The 16,268-nt window shown below is 34.1% G+C and overlaps 1 protein-coding gene across 1 annotated transcript; it reads right to left on the bottom strand.

The window, feature by feature from the left end:
* Positions 1-1,168: 1,168 nt before the first annotated feature.
* On the bottom strand, positions 1,169-1,981 carry LOC102662428 (uncharacterized). The gene has a single exon (XM_006580647.1). The coding sequence runs from the start codon at positions 1,979-1,981 to the stop codon at positions 1,169-1,171; it is 813 nt and encodes a 270-aa protein (XP_006580710.1).
* Between the last annotated feature and the right edge of the window lie 14,287 nt (positions 1,982-16,268).

Below are 16,268 nucleotides of genomic sequence, written 5' to 3'. Positions count from 1 at the left end.
TCAAAGGATAAGCATTACTTCAAGATTACTACAAGATTGCTTCAACAAACAAAGCTTTGTTTCAAGATTAACTCAAGATCAAGCCTTGCCTCAAAACAAAGTGTTTCCAAGACATGCAAGGCTCTGGTAATCGATTACCAGACAGTGTAATCGATTACCAAAAGACAAGTTAGAAAAATAGCTATTAAAAAGGGTTTTGAATTTGAATTTTGAACCTGTAATCGATTACTAGATGTTTGTAATCGATTACCAGCAACGGAACTCTTGAAATTCAATTCAAAAGTCATGACCCTTTTAAATATAACTGTGTAATCGATTACCAGAAACCTGTAATCGATTACCAATGAAGAATTTCAGAAAAAAAATTTTGAAAAGACACATCTCTTCAAACCATTTTGAAAAGGCACGAAGAGCCTATATATATGTGTGTGTCTGATTTCGAAAAGCAAGAGAGAGATATTCCAAGAGAACTTCATTGCCAAATGTTCTCTCAACAACTCTTGGGCAAACACTTGCAAATCCATTAAGAGTTCATCCATGAACTTCAATTGTAATATCCTTCTCTTAAAGAGAGAATTCTTCTTCTTCTTCTTATTCAAAGAGATTGATTAAGGGACCGAGGGTCTCTTAAGTTGTAAGGATTCCTGAACACAAGGGAAGGGTTGTCCCTGTGTGGTTCAGACTTTGTAAAAGGATTTTTACAAAGAGAGTGGAAAATCTCAAGTGGGTTGCTTGAGGACTGGATGTAGGCACGGGAAGTGATCGAACTAGTATAAATCGACTTTGCATTTCTCTCTTCCCTTATCTCATTTATTTTATTGGAATCAATTTTGTCTTGCATGTTTAAAGAACATTATTAAATTGATTATTGCTTCTTCTTCTGCATTCTGAGCCTATCATTTAGAAGGGGGTTAAAAGTTTGTTAGTGGGAAATTAATTCACCCCTTCTTAAGTTATTGAGGTCATTTGGACCAACAAGATAAACATCCTATCCTTACTTATTCCAGAATCATCAAGCACCACAATTTTATCAAAATAGTTCAACAAGACATGGTTGGAAGATAACCAGTCCATACCCAAAATAACATCAATTTCGCTCAAAGGCAAACAAATCGGATCAATCAAGAATGTTCTACCAGAAATTTCCATGAGACAATTCAAACACACATTAAGTTAACACAAAACCACTAGTTAGGGTCTCTACCACCAAATCTTTATTTAAAGAAGACACATAAAGCTTAAGTTTTTCTACACATGAATAAGACATAAATGAATGGGTCGCACCGGAATCAAATAGCACAAGTAAGGGAATCCCACTTATGAAACATTTATCTTGGATTAGATCTTTGGATTTCAAAGCTTTGTCACCATTAAGAGTAAAGACCCTTCCCTTGGCCTTCAGATGTCCAATTTGGTCATTCAAACCCCCATCATTTTGCTCCTTCTTGGGATATGGGCAATCTCTCTGAAAATGCCCCTTCTGTCTGCAGTTGAAACAGGTCATGTCTCTATTGGCACAATTTGAGGAGATGTGCCCTGGCTTACCACACTTGTAATAAGTGACCTGAGTTGAGAAAGTAGTGGGTTTGCTACCACTACCCCCAAGCAAACCCATAACAACAGTCCTCTGATTGTTGGGGCAATTACCATAATATTTAGGAGGGGTCGAGTATTGTTTTCCCCGATGTTGAGGTCCATTCTTTTTGTTCTTCATTAGGCCCATACTCCTATAATAGGTCGCCCTATCTCGGGAGTCTTCATCCCAAATCCGGCACATGTTCACCAAAAGTGGAAACTCACGAACACCTTGGTAATTCGTAGCTTGCTTCACCTCCGGTTGCAAGTTGTTCAGAAACTTCACACATTTTGAACTTTCTCCATCTCTCCCTTGATAATGGGTAAAGTACCTCACCGGCTCCTCAAACTTGGCTGCATATTCAGCCACAGTCATGTTCCTCTGCTTGTGCTCTAGGAACTCCATTTCCTTCTTTTTTCTAACATCTTAAGGAAAGTATTTCTCCAAAAATAACCTCTTGAAGGTTTCCCAAGTCATAGCTTGACCTTCGGCCTCCAAGCATTGGCGAGTGTTCTTCCACCAAAGTAAATGAACCAAAAGCAACCTTCTACCCCTCTGGACACGCCATCACTCGGAAGATTTTCTCAATCTCCCTTATCCAATTCTGAGCACCATCAAGGTTGTATCCTCCATTGAAAGCAAGCGGATTATTTTGTTGGAAGAACAAAATGAAATCACACCCATCTTAAGTCCCTACTTAGTTACTCTTGGGAGTTAACGCCTCAAGAAAATACTCCTCCAAAACAGTCCTCCCTCGAGATATTAACACTCATTTTCCATCCTTTGTATTCCTAACAGCTTGCCATGTCGTCTCATTACACTTCACAAATTATACAGATGGCCAATCTGATAACTCATGACAAGGCATTGAAACTCATCGTATAGCAGAAATCAAGGATACAAACAATGTATGACTACATCAATCAAATCTCTACAACTCATGGAAACACAACAAGGTGAGTAAGTTCCAAACATAACAACCATAGTAACTATCAAATGATAAGATGCTCAAACATCAGACATTCACAAAGTAACCACAAAATGCATAGAGAAACATGACAAACTCATAACTCATTGGCCGAAAGGTTCAACCGTCTTTGATACCACTAATGAAATGACCCATCTCGTCGCTACGATCTCATTTCACATACTCTACTATTGTCCATCTACTCCCATAAACGAAGGTTTGCGATCATCATAGGTTCCAACCACACAATACAAACATTGCAAGGGTGAGTTTATTATAAAAGAAATCAACACAAAAATCAAATGACCATGATTAGTAAGAAAACATTAAAAAAATACCATAATCATACACAAACATCCATCAGTCCAACATACACTCAACATAATAGTCATCAACCTTCCATAATTCCAATCAATCATGCTCAGTATGATGCATGCAACCTGACCTCAACTCTCAAATGCAATATGATACCTTTCGTCAGGAAACAGCCTAAGTGTGTCCACGCAACACTCTCACTTAGGAAAAGTAGGCAGCAAGTGTCGAGGTCACCCTGTCGTGCACAGGTAACTCCCTCCTCCCCCTATAGTGATCAACCTGAGTCTCAAAGGAGTTCCAAACCGAGTGACATGCCCTCAAGTACAAGTATTTCTTCTTAAGAGAAACTACAAGTACCTACTAACAAAGTTTATACTATTTCCATGCAACATGAAGTATGAAGCATGGGCACCATCAATGCACTGACCATGGATAATCAAAGATTCTAAGTCATCCCGCTCCAAAGATGCTTAAAACTCTTTAACCACTCTATTTCCTCCATTAGGGATATCCATCATGGTCACTACACCCCCGATGTACATACACAACATACATCATCACAATGACATTTTCAACATCAACAACATTTCATCTCAATGTCATTATCAACAACAACAACATCTTATTTGAATGTCATTCTCAACATCATCTCATCTCAATGACATTATCAGCAATAACAACATCTCATATCAACATTATCATCAATAACAATATCATCTCATACCAATATCGTCTCATATCAATTATTATCATCAATAGCAACATCATCTCATATCAATGTTATCATCAACACCTATGTCATCTCATATCAATTAATATCATTAATAAGTCACACTCCACACATACATACATACATATATAGTTCTTGCTTGATATTCAGACAATATTATCTTCATGTCTTGCCAAGTATTAATCAAAGGCCTTTTCATCCTCTCAACATCACTCCTCACTTGGTTCCACCATACTAAGGCATATCCCTCAAACGCCAGGGAGGCCAATTTGATCTTCTTCTCTTCGTTGTAGTTGTAGCAAGAAATGACTTGCTCAACCTTCATCTCCCACTCAAGATACACTTATGGATCACAAGTCCCTTTAAAAGTAGGGATCTTCACTTTCACTCTCTCAATCCCTTCCTCTCTTTGCCGACCTCCATATCTTCTATGATTTCTTCTCTCCCTATACCTCTCATTCCTTTTTCCTCCTTCATCCTCTTCATACCCCTCATCTTCTCCATGAGAAGAATTAGATGATCTTTCATCTCTTCTTCACTCTATATTTTCAATCCTCACACTTAAAGCTTCACTACTCCTGTGTATTCTTCTCAAACTCTCCTCATTCTTTTTTCTTATTCTCTCCATCCTTTCTTCATTTTCATAACTCATTTTTCTCATTTGATCACCAAGTTTAATCACCTCTTCCATGAGCTTTGCGGTTTTTGGAGATGGTGGAGTAGCATCCACTTGTAGAAGCCATACCTACAAGGAAAGTTAGTGCACAAGTAATAAATAGAATAGGACCTCACCACTCAACTTAGTGTTTCACTTAAGTTCACTCGTGTATCACTCTTTCAAGGCCTTTTTCTTTTATAATATGCACTCTAGTCTTTTACCACTCTTTCTCCTCTACAACTCTTAAGCAAAACCTTCAAGCTCAAAATCAAGAAGTATTCAATGTGAAATATGTCACAAATCAAAACTCAACTCAAGAAGGCAAGAATAAAAATACTCTAAGACAAAACTATGGAATTTGAAGACAAGCAAAAAAATAATGAAAGGAATACTCAAAAGGAATGCCAAGGAAGAGAACAAACTAAAAGACTCCAGAATCAAGAAAAAGAATTGTCCAAGAATTGAACTATACTAGATGTAAATAACTAACAAGACACAATTTTTTTTTTTGAAATATAGGTATGTGAAAACTAGAAGGACTCTGAATGCAAAACATTTTTTGCGCCTTTTTTTTATCTCTACACTTTTTTTGGCACAAAATTCAAATTTGAATGCACTTTTTTTTATCTGTGCACTTTTTTTCATCTTCCTTTTTTTTTTACTTTTTTCTTTCCTTTTTTGTGCATGAATTTTGATAATATATATAAAAAAAAGAAGATAAAAAGATATTGATACTAGATAGAGTTTAGAAAAGAAAGATAGACTCATAGAAATAAAACAAAGGAAGATGAAATAATAATATAGAGTTAAACAAAAGGAAAAGAACAAACAAAGGAAGAAACACACAAGAAAAACAAAACACAAAGGATAGATAACACCAAATTTCAAGAACCGAAGCTCTGATACCAATTGATTGAACCCTAATTTACGAATCTAATTTTTAGCATTACCAAACTGGGAAACCTATTTGGGACTCTCTGAAATTGGGGAAAATAAAAAGAAAAAAGTGGAATTAGAAAAGGAGATGGAAATAACAACGCCATACTCTTGGAAGATTGATAAGCTGAGGATGATTCACTACAAGGAATAGAATTCTTTGATAAGAACTTAAGGCTTCACACAAGAACCAAGAGAGGCACTCTCTTAAATGTGTCTAATCTGAAATTTCATCCAAACTACCAACAAAGTATTTAGGAGTCTATTTATACTCCTACTAATAACTCTAAATTAAGCCCAAGCCCCAATAATTAATCTAATAATTAAAATACTTGAAAATAACAATAAAAAGTTGTGACAGTTCATTACAACTCTAAAAATAGGCCCAAAATACAATTAAAAATGAAAATAAATCCTATTCTAAAAGTTGGCTAAAATTTACGAGCTTTGCTTGTTCTTATCTTTCCTCCATGAGAGAATTTAGCCTCTCGCCAAGCCCTTCTTGAAATCTCTTACTCCTTATTCTAGTGATTGGTCCATCCATGTTGAGCCTACCTAAGCCATTTGCATTTTTGTTTTGTGATTGTCACGAAATAAATAACATAAAATAAATTGAAATAGAAATTAAATGATGATAAAATAATTAAGTAAAGATAGAAATAATAGACTTTGATGGTGACGTCGATCATTATGAATGAATGTTTAGGTTTGGACTTGGAATTTGCTCGATCCATTATAACTTCACAATTCTCTACTCATCTCTCTTGCTCATCCTCAACTCACTAATGTATTCTACCCCAGCTCTCGCATGGTCGTAGATTCTAAACTACTTGTCTAATACTCAATCCCTTGGACATACCGACATAAGCAATCAACATTAATGGTTGAGAAATAGTGAAGCTTAACCAAGATTATTCTATCCCTAGAAATAATCCCAATTAAGTACTTGATTCATGTTCAGGTTTCAATAAGGTTTGCCAAATCACCAGAAAGTTCCTAAATTCATCTATAAGATGGTCAAGTAAATAAAAACATTAAGTATAGAAACAATAAAGAACTCAAGATGAAATATTGAATTGATTGAATTAAAGCGAAACAAGATTCATCCTTTCCTTTCCTAGGTGGAAGGAATTGCACTCATAAAAATAATACAATGAGACCTAGAGTGTCTAATGAATAATGGAGACGTCTTATAGGTGGAAGTCTAAAATATAATTCTAAGAACTGTTGGTGACTTCTACACACTATTACAATGAATGTCTAGCCTCCTATTTATAAAATAGTAGCTAGGTTTAATTAAGGAGATAATCATAAGAAGTTATAAACAAATAATATCTCTAATTAATTCAAGTAATTATCTTCTTCTTTAGCTGATTTATCCTTGAAAAATATCTTGCTCTTGATTTTCCTAGCTTTTATCTCCAATTTCCGCAATTTCTCCTTTCAGAACTTTTTGTTGGATCAAGTGGCCTCAGAATAATTAAGAAGGGGGGGTTGAATTAATTATTAATGTGTCTTGATTAATTAAAAAATTATCCTTCTTAATATTACTAGATTCAATTAGGCTTTACTACTAAGTTATGAGAAAGTAAAGAACAAAAACAATAACTTAGACAAAAGTAAAGCGGAAATAAAAGAACACAGTGGATAAGTAAAGAGTGTAGGGAAGAAGAAGACAAACACAAGATTTATATTGGTTCGGCCACAGCTCGTGCCTACATCCATTCCCCAAGCAACCACCAGTTCTTGAGATTTCCAATAACCTTGTAAAATCCTTTACAAGCAAAGATCCACAAGGGATGTACCCTCCCTTGTCCTCTTTGAACAACCAAGTGGATATACGCTCCACTTGAACAGATCCACGAGAGATGTACCCTCTCTTGTTTTGAGTATCACAACCCAAGAAGATGTACGCTCTACTTTTACCACAAAGGATATACGCTCAAATGTGTTAAGACAAAAAATTCTTAGGCGGTTAGTCCCTTGAATCTTTGTAAGGGGAAACAAAAGATATCTCAGGCAGTTAGTCCTTTGAAACCTTTTGTTTAAGGGAAAGGGAAGAATCAAAAGAATTCTCAGGCAGTTAGTCTTTTGAATCTTTTGTCGACAGGGGGAAAGGAGAATCAAAAGAATTCTCAGGCGGTTAGTCCTTTGAATCTTTTGGCAAGAGGAAGAAGGGATGAAAAGATAGCACACTTTTGTTTTCTACAGAATTTCCACTTGCAAAAAAAAAAGTTTTGAAACAAAGTTTAGAAAGCTTTTTGGCAAAGAAAAAGCAATGGGCAATGGTTAGAGAAAGATTGTGAAAAAGAATTTTTTGGAAGAATATCATATATATTTTTTGAATGTGTGCCAAAGTCATGCTTTTATAGACTCTTCATGTCTGGTCCAAGAAACCATTGGAAGAGTAATGACTTTTGAGAAAATCATGTTAAGAGTTATAACTCTTAACTTTTTCTTCAAAATTGTTCACTAGTAATCAATTACCACAAAGGTGTAATCGATTACACAATTCATTTTATGAAAAGTTGTGACTCTTCACAATTGGATTTGAATTCCAACATTCAGATTCACTTGTAATCGATTACTAATATAGTGTAATCGATTACACTATTTGAAAATCATTTTGGAACGTTGTAAACCATTTGAAAACCAAACTGGTCACTAGTAATCGATTACTGCCAACTGGTAATCGATTACCAGAGAGTAATCACTCTGGTAACTTAGAAAATTTGAGAAAAGTTTTTTGTAAAACAAAACTGTGCTATTTGGTTTTTGAAAAAATCTTTTAATACTTATCCTATATGAAGTCTTAACTTGTTGCTTCTTGATTTCTTCTCTTGAATCTTGAATCTTGGATTGGATTCTTGATGCTTGATCTTGAAGTCTTGAATCAATCTTGAATCAATTACTTGGGCTTTTGGCATCATCAAAATTGCTTGGTTCGTCATCATGAAACTTGCTTCTACACTTTTTGCTGATTTTGGGCCTCTGGAGCTCTACCAGAATGGCCTGTTTTTGCTGAAAATTATCAAAAATTCATTAAAAACAACTAAAACATAAAAACCTACCTAAGACAAAGTAAAAAACTAAATTTAAAGCTAATTTGATTCAAAACAAGGCCTGAAGTTAACTAAAATACCAAATAAACATCGCAAAATGCATATGAAAATCTGGTAAATTTGATGTTGATCATTGGCTAAGTTGATTTTTTTCTTCATTGCTTAAATGATCACTATACGCATGACCCAATTATATTAATAAACTTTGTGGTTATGAAAACCACAAACTACATAAAGATTCCAACCTACCTCTTTCACAAATTTCCCATTAAATTTAAACAAACACCCATATTTTCTAGTTCTAGAGCTTTTATGGCCTAACTTATCTTTGTATTGCTTGTACTTTCCTCCATTTTCACAATCTAGTACAATATAGATTTTCCTTCCATTTTTTTACCTTTGAATGAATATAACAAATCCAAGACTCCTCCCTAAATCTTGAATCCACCTTAACAAATCATCTCTCTTTGTAAAAACCTAAAAACAAAATTCTTTCCTTCACTAACGTAGTATACCTCATTAGTCGTGAAAATTATTGGAAAAGTCAAGATAATCAGGTTAGGGGAGGGCTTAGTGTCCAAACCATAGTCAACATTTTTACCATGATTTCTCAAACCATTATCATCTGCATGCATTTCATCTGCTTGGTTTCCTAACCATTATCATCCGCATGCATTCCATTCGCTTGATTGGGATTGTAACACCCCAAGCAAATTGTATCAAAATGAAAGGGATCCAAAGACTGTACAAGTATGGTAATTAAGTTATACTACCTATATCAACATGATGCATTTACTTTTTGGTAGCCTATTACTTAAAAAAAAAAACTCAACAGTTAAACGTGCTTGGCTTGGAGCAAATATGAGAAGGGTGACCTTCCAGAAAGTTTCCCAAAAAGCATGTGATTGAGGACAAAGCACGCTGAAAAGTTTTATGTTGGTTAGTGGGGACAATCATAGATCTAGGAAGTAGACAGAGTTGATTGCCGAGGTGTCGAAAAGGACTACCTACAAATGGTTTTGACTGGTGGTGGGTTCTAACCTGCGAAGATGTCAATAATCAAAGACATTATATGGATGGTAAAAATCATTTTGGCTATCATCAATCATGTATCCCCAATCATAAGGCATTGTAACTTCATAAAAAATAAATGTATTAAAATCCATACTCTACAAAGAACCATTAAGGAAAATTCTCAAATCTGACATAAAAACATATTCAACAAAAAATACATAATGGAATCATGATTCCGTTGTTGTTTGGGTTTCGACACACAACGAAATCATGATTCTGTTGTGAATTTTGAAAAAGAATAGAATCATGATTTTGTTGTGTCTTACCTATGTAGTGTAGTGTTAGTTACACGTTTAAGGTAGCGTTCAAACTCATGTACCTTCCAGAACCAGGGGTATTTGAGCCAACTGCGTATGATTAGCCAACCTTGCAGCTACAAAAGGATTAGACATCCTCCCATACTATGGTCCGAATTCAGTGCCATATTAGGTGAAGGAGTTGGGCCTTTTTTGCTTCTCTCACATTCATTCGTTCGAGATGCTTCACTTCTTCGCATCCCAAAGCACGATGCTCTCCTAAGCACACAATACTATGTAATTCCAGCCAACCCACATTACTGACTAATGGTGGATAATCATATTTCTTAGAGGTACTAAATATAACCCCATGAATGAGCATAATGGAGGTTGCATTAATGATAAAGATCTCAAGGGAAATAGCTAAAACAAGATTGAACCGATTTCGTTGTCTTTGACACAATGAAATCATATGATTCCATTGGAAAAAAACAAAAATCTTACCTAGCCTCGAATGGGTCGAACGAAGGAGGGAAAGGAATTAGGAAGGGGGAAGGGTTGAGGGTGTTGTGAAAAGAGAGAAGGGTTGGGGTGTAGGAAAACTCATAAGGGTAAAATGGTCATTTTCTTGTGCTTGGTAGAGCCATTATTAATTATGGTAGTGCCAATAGCAATACCCATAATTTTTTTTGTTTGTGAGCCTAAAGCTTGAGTTTCGCTGTTTCACTCTTAAACGAGTCGTGATCGTTGTCATTTTCCATAGGAAAGTCACTCTCAGATCGACAAAATGTGATTGGTTTAGCAAGCATGCTCTTAAGAGCATCTACTTCACTATTATAACCAACACAAATTTAATTGTCTACTATTGTTAGAACCATCCAAATTTGGTGGATGAAAAAAAGGTGATTGAGAGGGAAGAACCCAATAAAAATTATCAGTCAAGTTTTTCAACAAAGATTAGTCATCTGCAAAGCTGGTAAATACTTCATACCAATAACATGGTAAAAAAAAGAAAACAACCATCCAAATCTACAAATTAAACATACCCACTTCAACAAAAACATTACAACAAATAGGAGTGTTTGTGGGCTGGTTCTGACCGGTTTTGATCAAATTCAGGACACAACCCAATCAAATTTGATTGATTGAATTCGGCTCGATTTTCACAATTTTTTTTTTGAAAACCCAACTCATTCATGAACGATTTGACTCAATTCGGGCCAACGAATAACCCATCTATATTTGTTTTGATTTAGAACTATTATTTTATATCATGATTCATCCAAATATCCAATACAATTAACATAATATTATCAAATGTCTTAAAGTAGTAAAATTGATTCATTTAATACCATCAACATAATATTCTAAAATAGACTAATACAAATTAAAATAAAATATTTTTCAACGAGACTTACTATAATAGTCTGAATCACAATTATTTCCTATAAACTAATTTCTTGTAATAAGCTTTGTTGCAACCAGATTTGTTACAACTAGATTTGTTGCAACCAAATTTGCTGAAACAAATGAATAAAATATGATCCATTAATATTATAAACATGACAAAAAATAAATATGAAAAAAAAAGTGAAACAAATAACAGTGTACCTCAAAGTAATACCTTAAGAAGTTCCAACACTAGTAGTCCCAACACTTGATTTTCCAATGTTAGCGGTATTTAAAGTCAAACCAAACAACTCTAAAAATTTTGATCGGATCTATAAATTTTGATCGATTCAATTTGATTTTAACTCAAATAAATAAATAATTTAACCCAAACTGTTCAGATCAATTTGAATCAATTCAGATTCACGAGTGATCCGTACTCATGAACACTCCAACACAAGAGCAAATATAATAATACAGCTAATGTACTAGCATGCATTAACAAAAACTTTTAAAACACCCTTCCATAATATAATCAACTAGCAATAAAATTCCCAAACCAACCCCATTTACGAACGACCCATCAAACACACATATCACATGACGTTGTGCGCCAAAACTTGCACAATTTACTCAACCTCCATCTCAGCATGAAAGATTTGAGGTATGTTACAGTGATTTAATAAATAATATAAAGTTGCTAGTTTCCTTAGTAACTTGTTGGCATGATATGTGAGTATCAACCTATGATTTCTAGGTTCGAACCTGACACTCTTTTCAAAATCCATTAAGGATGAGCTTTTCTAAAATATCTCTTTTTTTTGTTCTATTATTTTTTTTTATTTTAGGCTAACCATATAAAGTGCAGAAGCTAATGCTTGAAAAATAAAAGAAACTAGATTCAGTTTTACCTTTCACGCATGCCCTTCCCATTTCCACGTAATGTTGAAACGGTGTTTGATTTACAATAATATATAATTCGTTGTTTTTTAAAATCATATTATTTATACGCTTATTTCTTCCATGTAATTATGCATCCATATTTCGCAACAAGTGTCAATTTATATGTTTTGTTATTTATTTTTTAAAAAATAAATAAATTGTTTTCTTTAATCAATATTTAAATTTCATAAATTATTTTTAAATAAAATGAGATTTTTATAAATTATCAGTGAAAAAATTCTATCAATTGAACAAATTATTAGAATTTTTTAAGACTACAAATTTTAAATTGGTCACTTTACTTTTTTATTTTAAAAAATTCTATTTATCAAGTAAATATTTTTTAAAATACTTTATATGTATTTAAAAACAACTATAATGATATATATATATATATATATATATATATATATATATATATATATATAATCCTTTGATAAGTACGAAGAGAATAAAATAAATTACCAAAAACAAAAAAAAAATAGCACAAACTATCTAAATAATTTTTTGACTAGTCTGAATATCTAAATCATAAGTGTTATCAAAGCCTTTACAAAAAAGTGTTACCAAAGTGTGTTAGCTAATGTAAAAAAGAAAAGAAAAAAAAAACAAAGTGTATGCTTAGTAGATCTAGTGAAAAAAAAAATGTGGCTGCTTGCTAGGAGCACACTTGGAGTGTAGATTTAAGTACAAATTTTTAATTGTAATATAATTTATATATTTAAAAATTTTATTTATTATAAATTTTAATTATGAAAAAATAAATACTAATTATCATACTAAAATATTATTATTAATGTGTGTCATTGGTTCGAGTGAAACTGATTTAAAAGGCTTATTCTATTTAAAAGAATCACCATATTTTTTTATGAAGATTATTTATTAATAAAGTTGGAAAAATATTTTGTGTTAATGTCATAATGATAAAAATAAAAGAATAAAATACCAATTTATTTATAAAATTTATTAATATGAATTATATTTTCAAACTTTGCTGATATTTGCATAATTTATTTTATAACTAAAATTTGAAATTTTCAGATAACTATTTTAATTTAATTAAAGTTTTTTTATTGTTTATAATTAGAAGAGGGGAATGAAGGTGTGCTTAGAAAGAAAGAAAATAGGAGTGGATATAGAAAAGCCTTTTTGGTTATTGATATGTTGTGTTCAAGGGTGTTGCTAGGTGCACCCAACAACATTGTTGGTGCACGCAACACTTTTATAAAATGGCAATTTTGCCCCTCTCTTATTTTTCTTTAAATTGGCAGCGTCGTGTGTTATATTTTACGTTTCACGCTTTCTTTCTTTCATTCTAGTCCGGTTTCTACCGTTCTTGGTGGTTTTTTACAAGTGTTGAGAGAGGTAGCGGTTTGGTGAAGGTTAAAGTCTTATCCGGTGGTGTTTTTATTTTGGCGAAGGTACACATTTTATCGCTTTTTTGGGTATCTTGTTTTTTAGTAGCTTGTTCGTAGGATGTAACATACGGAAGAAGTTCTTTCATAAGATTTTTACGGTAGAACTTCTTCCGTAATTGTAACGGAAGAACTTCTTCCGTAAGAAGCTTACGGAAGAACATCTTTCGTAAATGTATACTACTTTTGAAAATAAACAACAATGTGGTGTGAATCAACCACATATTGATTGTTCGGATGCTTTTAATACTTCTCAGATAATCATGTTCATTAGTTTGCGTCATTTGGTTGAATGTATGTTTTGTATTAAAATTAATATGTTGGGGTTGTGTTGTAGGTCTTTAGTACCCGAGATGTTGTTTTGCAGTGAGCTCGAACGGTTGCCCATGAAAACAGATTTGTTGCAGTCATTATGAGGTCTGACACGCATACTGGTAGTAGAGGAAGAAGTTCATTTATGTTAATAGGTTGTGAAAGGAGTGGTCAGTACAAGTGTAGGAAGAAAGAATTTGTTAGAAGAGACACTAGGAGTAGGAAATGTGGTTGTCCCTTCAAGCTTCATGAGAAACCAGTGCATGGAGGGGAAGGTTGGATGGTGAAGTTGATTTATGGGATTCACAATCATGAATTGGTCAAGTCCTTAGTTGGACATCCATACATTGGGCGATTGACTAAGGATGAGAAGAATATTATTGTTGATATGACACAGTTGATGGTGAAACCAAGAAACATCCTGCTAACATTGAAGGAGCACAATGCCAATAGTTGCACCACAATCAAACAAATTTACAATGCAAGAAGTGCATATCGTTCTTCCAATAGAGGAAGTGATACTGAAATGCAACATCTAATGAAGCTTCTTGAACGTGATCAATATATTCATTGGTATAGATTGAAAGATGAAGCTGTGGTACGTGATCTATTTTGGTGTCACCTAGATGCAGTGAAGTTATGCAATGCATGTCATTTGGTGTTTTTCATAGGCAGTACCTACAAAACAAATAGGTACAGACTCCCACTACTTGACTTTGTTGGGGTGACACCAACGGGGATGACATTCTCTACTAGGTTTGCATATCTAGAGGGTGAACGTGTTAATAATGTTGTGTGGGCTTTGGAACGGTTTCGAGGTCTATTTTTAAGACGTGATCCCCTCCCTGTAGTTATTGTTACTGACAGAGACCTAGCATTGATGAATGCAGTGAAAACTGTATTCCCCGAGTGTACAAACTTGTTGTGCAGGTTTCACATCGACAAGAACATCAAGGCCAAATGCAAATCTTTAATCGGTCAAAAAAATGCTTGGGAGTATGTCATGGATAATTGGGGTACTCAGGTTTATTGTCCTTCTGAACAGCAGTTCCCTGCGTGCCTTCAGAAGTTTGAAATGGCTTGTTCACCTTGGCCAATGTTCGTTGACTATGTTAACGAAACATGGGTTATCCCACACAAGGAAAAATTTATTATAGCTTGGACGAATAAGGTCATGCACCTAGGCAACACAACAAAAAACATGTATTAAAATGTTTCATTTTTATAGTAATGTCTATTAATTCATGGAATTTAATTGTTGTATATGTTTACTGTTTTTTGTCTATTTCAAATGTAGGGCTAAATCTGCTCATTGGGCTTTAAAATGAGTGTTACATAATAGCCTTGGAGACCTGTGTAGTGTTTGGGATGCCATGAACAACATGATTACACTGTAGCACACCCAAATTAAAGTATCCTTTGAAACAAATACACATGTGGTTGGACATGTATTTAAAAAAACCTTATACAAGAGGCTTCTTGGAATGGTTTCAAGATACTCTTTAAATGAGATTGTTGTTGAGTTTGAGCGTGTACATTATGTTGGCAACAATTCCTCATCTTGTGGTTGTGTGATAAGAGCCACACACGATCTTCCTTGTGCGTGTGAGCTATCTAGGTATGTTGTTGGCAGCATCCCACTGGATTCAATCCATATGTTTTGGAGGAGACTTAGTTTTTTAGACCAAGGGTTATGTGAGGTTGAAGTCACCATCAAGGAAGAGATTGAGACCATATGTAAAAGATTTGAGGAACTTGATGTTTGTGGTAAAGTTACTTTCAAGAGTAAACTTTGAGAAATTGCATACCCTGATCAAAACTCTATGTGTCCTCCTCTGTCAAAGGTCAACACTAAAGGTGCACTGAAGAAACCGATGAATAGAAGCCAAAGATTCACAAAGCGCGATCCGTCTTATTGGGAGTATGTTGATGCTTTTCATTCTGTTCAGAACAGCAACTCTTCAGTGAAACATAGTGCATCATCTTTTTCTAACCCGCCAAAGCCACTGAAGCCAACAAGGATCATCCCAATGTTGGATCAATTTCATCCATTTATACAGGGTTTCATTGACGACATTGTGGATATGAAAGCGAACGATAACTGTGGATATCGATCCATTGCCAATTTATTAGGTATGAGCGAAGATTCTTGGTCGTTGGTGTGCAACGAATTGATGAAAGAACTTGGCAAATGGTCGCATGACTACATCAAGCTCTTCGGTGACACATAAAGATTTGAAGAATTAAGGTTGTTCCTACTTGTTGATGGGTTTTCCATGGTATGTTGTTTAGGCAATCTTTTTTAAGAACAAACTTTAAATAACTTACATGTGTATGTTTGTTTGATTTAGGTTAGTGAGGACAAGTGGATGGATATAATGAAGATGGGATATGTCATTGATCAAGGTATAATGTAATCGTTGTATTGTTGTCCCGACAACAAAGCATGACATTTTTTCCTCTTAGAAGTCAACCACCACTAGATTCTTCTGTGCACCGCATGATATGTGTCGGTCACGTGTTTGGAAATCATTTTGTTTAGGTACATTGAATATAGTTAGTCTCATTTTTAGATTTATGCAATCATTTGTGTTCATTTGAGTTAATAATGTTTGGTCACCTACAACAGGTTTATTTGAAAGATCGTTGTCCTTTA

The sequence above is a fragment of the Glycine max genome, chromosome 5 (genome assembly GCF_000004515.6).
Source record: "Glycine max cultivar Williams 82 chromosome 5, Glycine_max_v4.0, whole genome shotgun sequence".
Lineage (NCBI taxonomy): Eukaryota > Viridiplantae > Streptophyta > Magnoliopsida > Fabales > Fabaceae > Glycine > Glycine max.
This window is presented reverse-complemented; position numbering and strand designations above follow the sequence as displayed.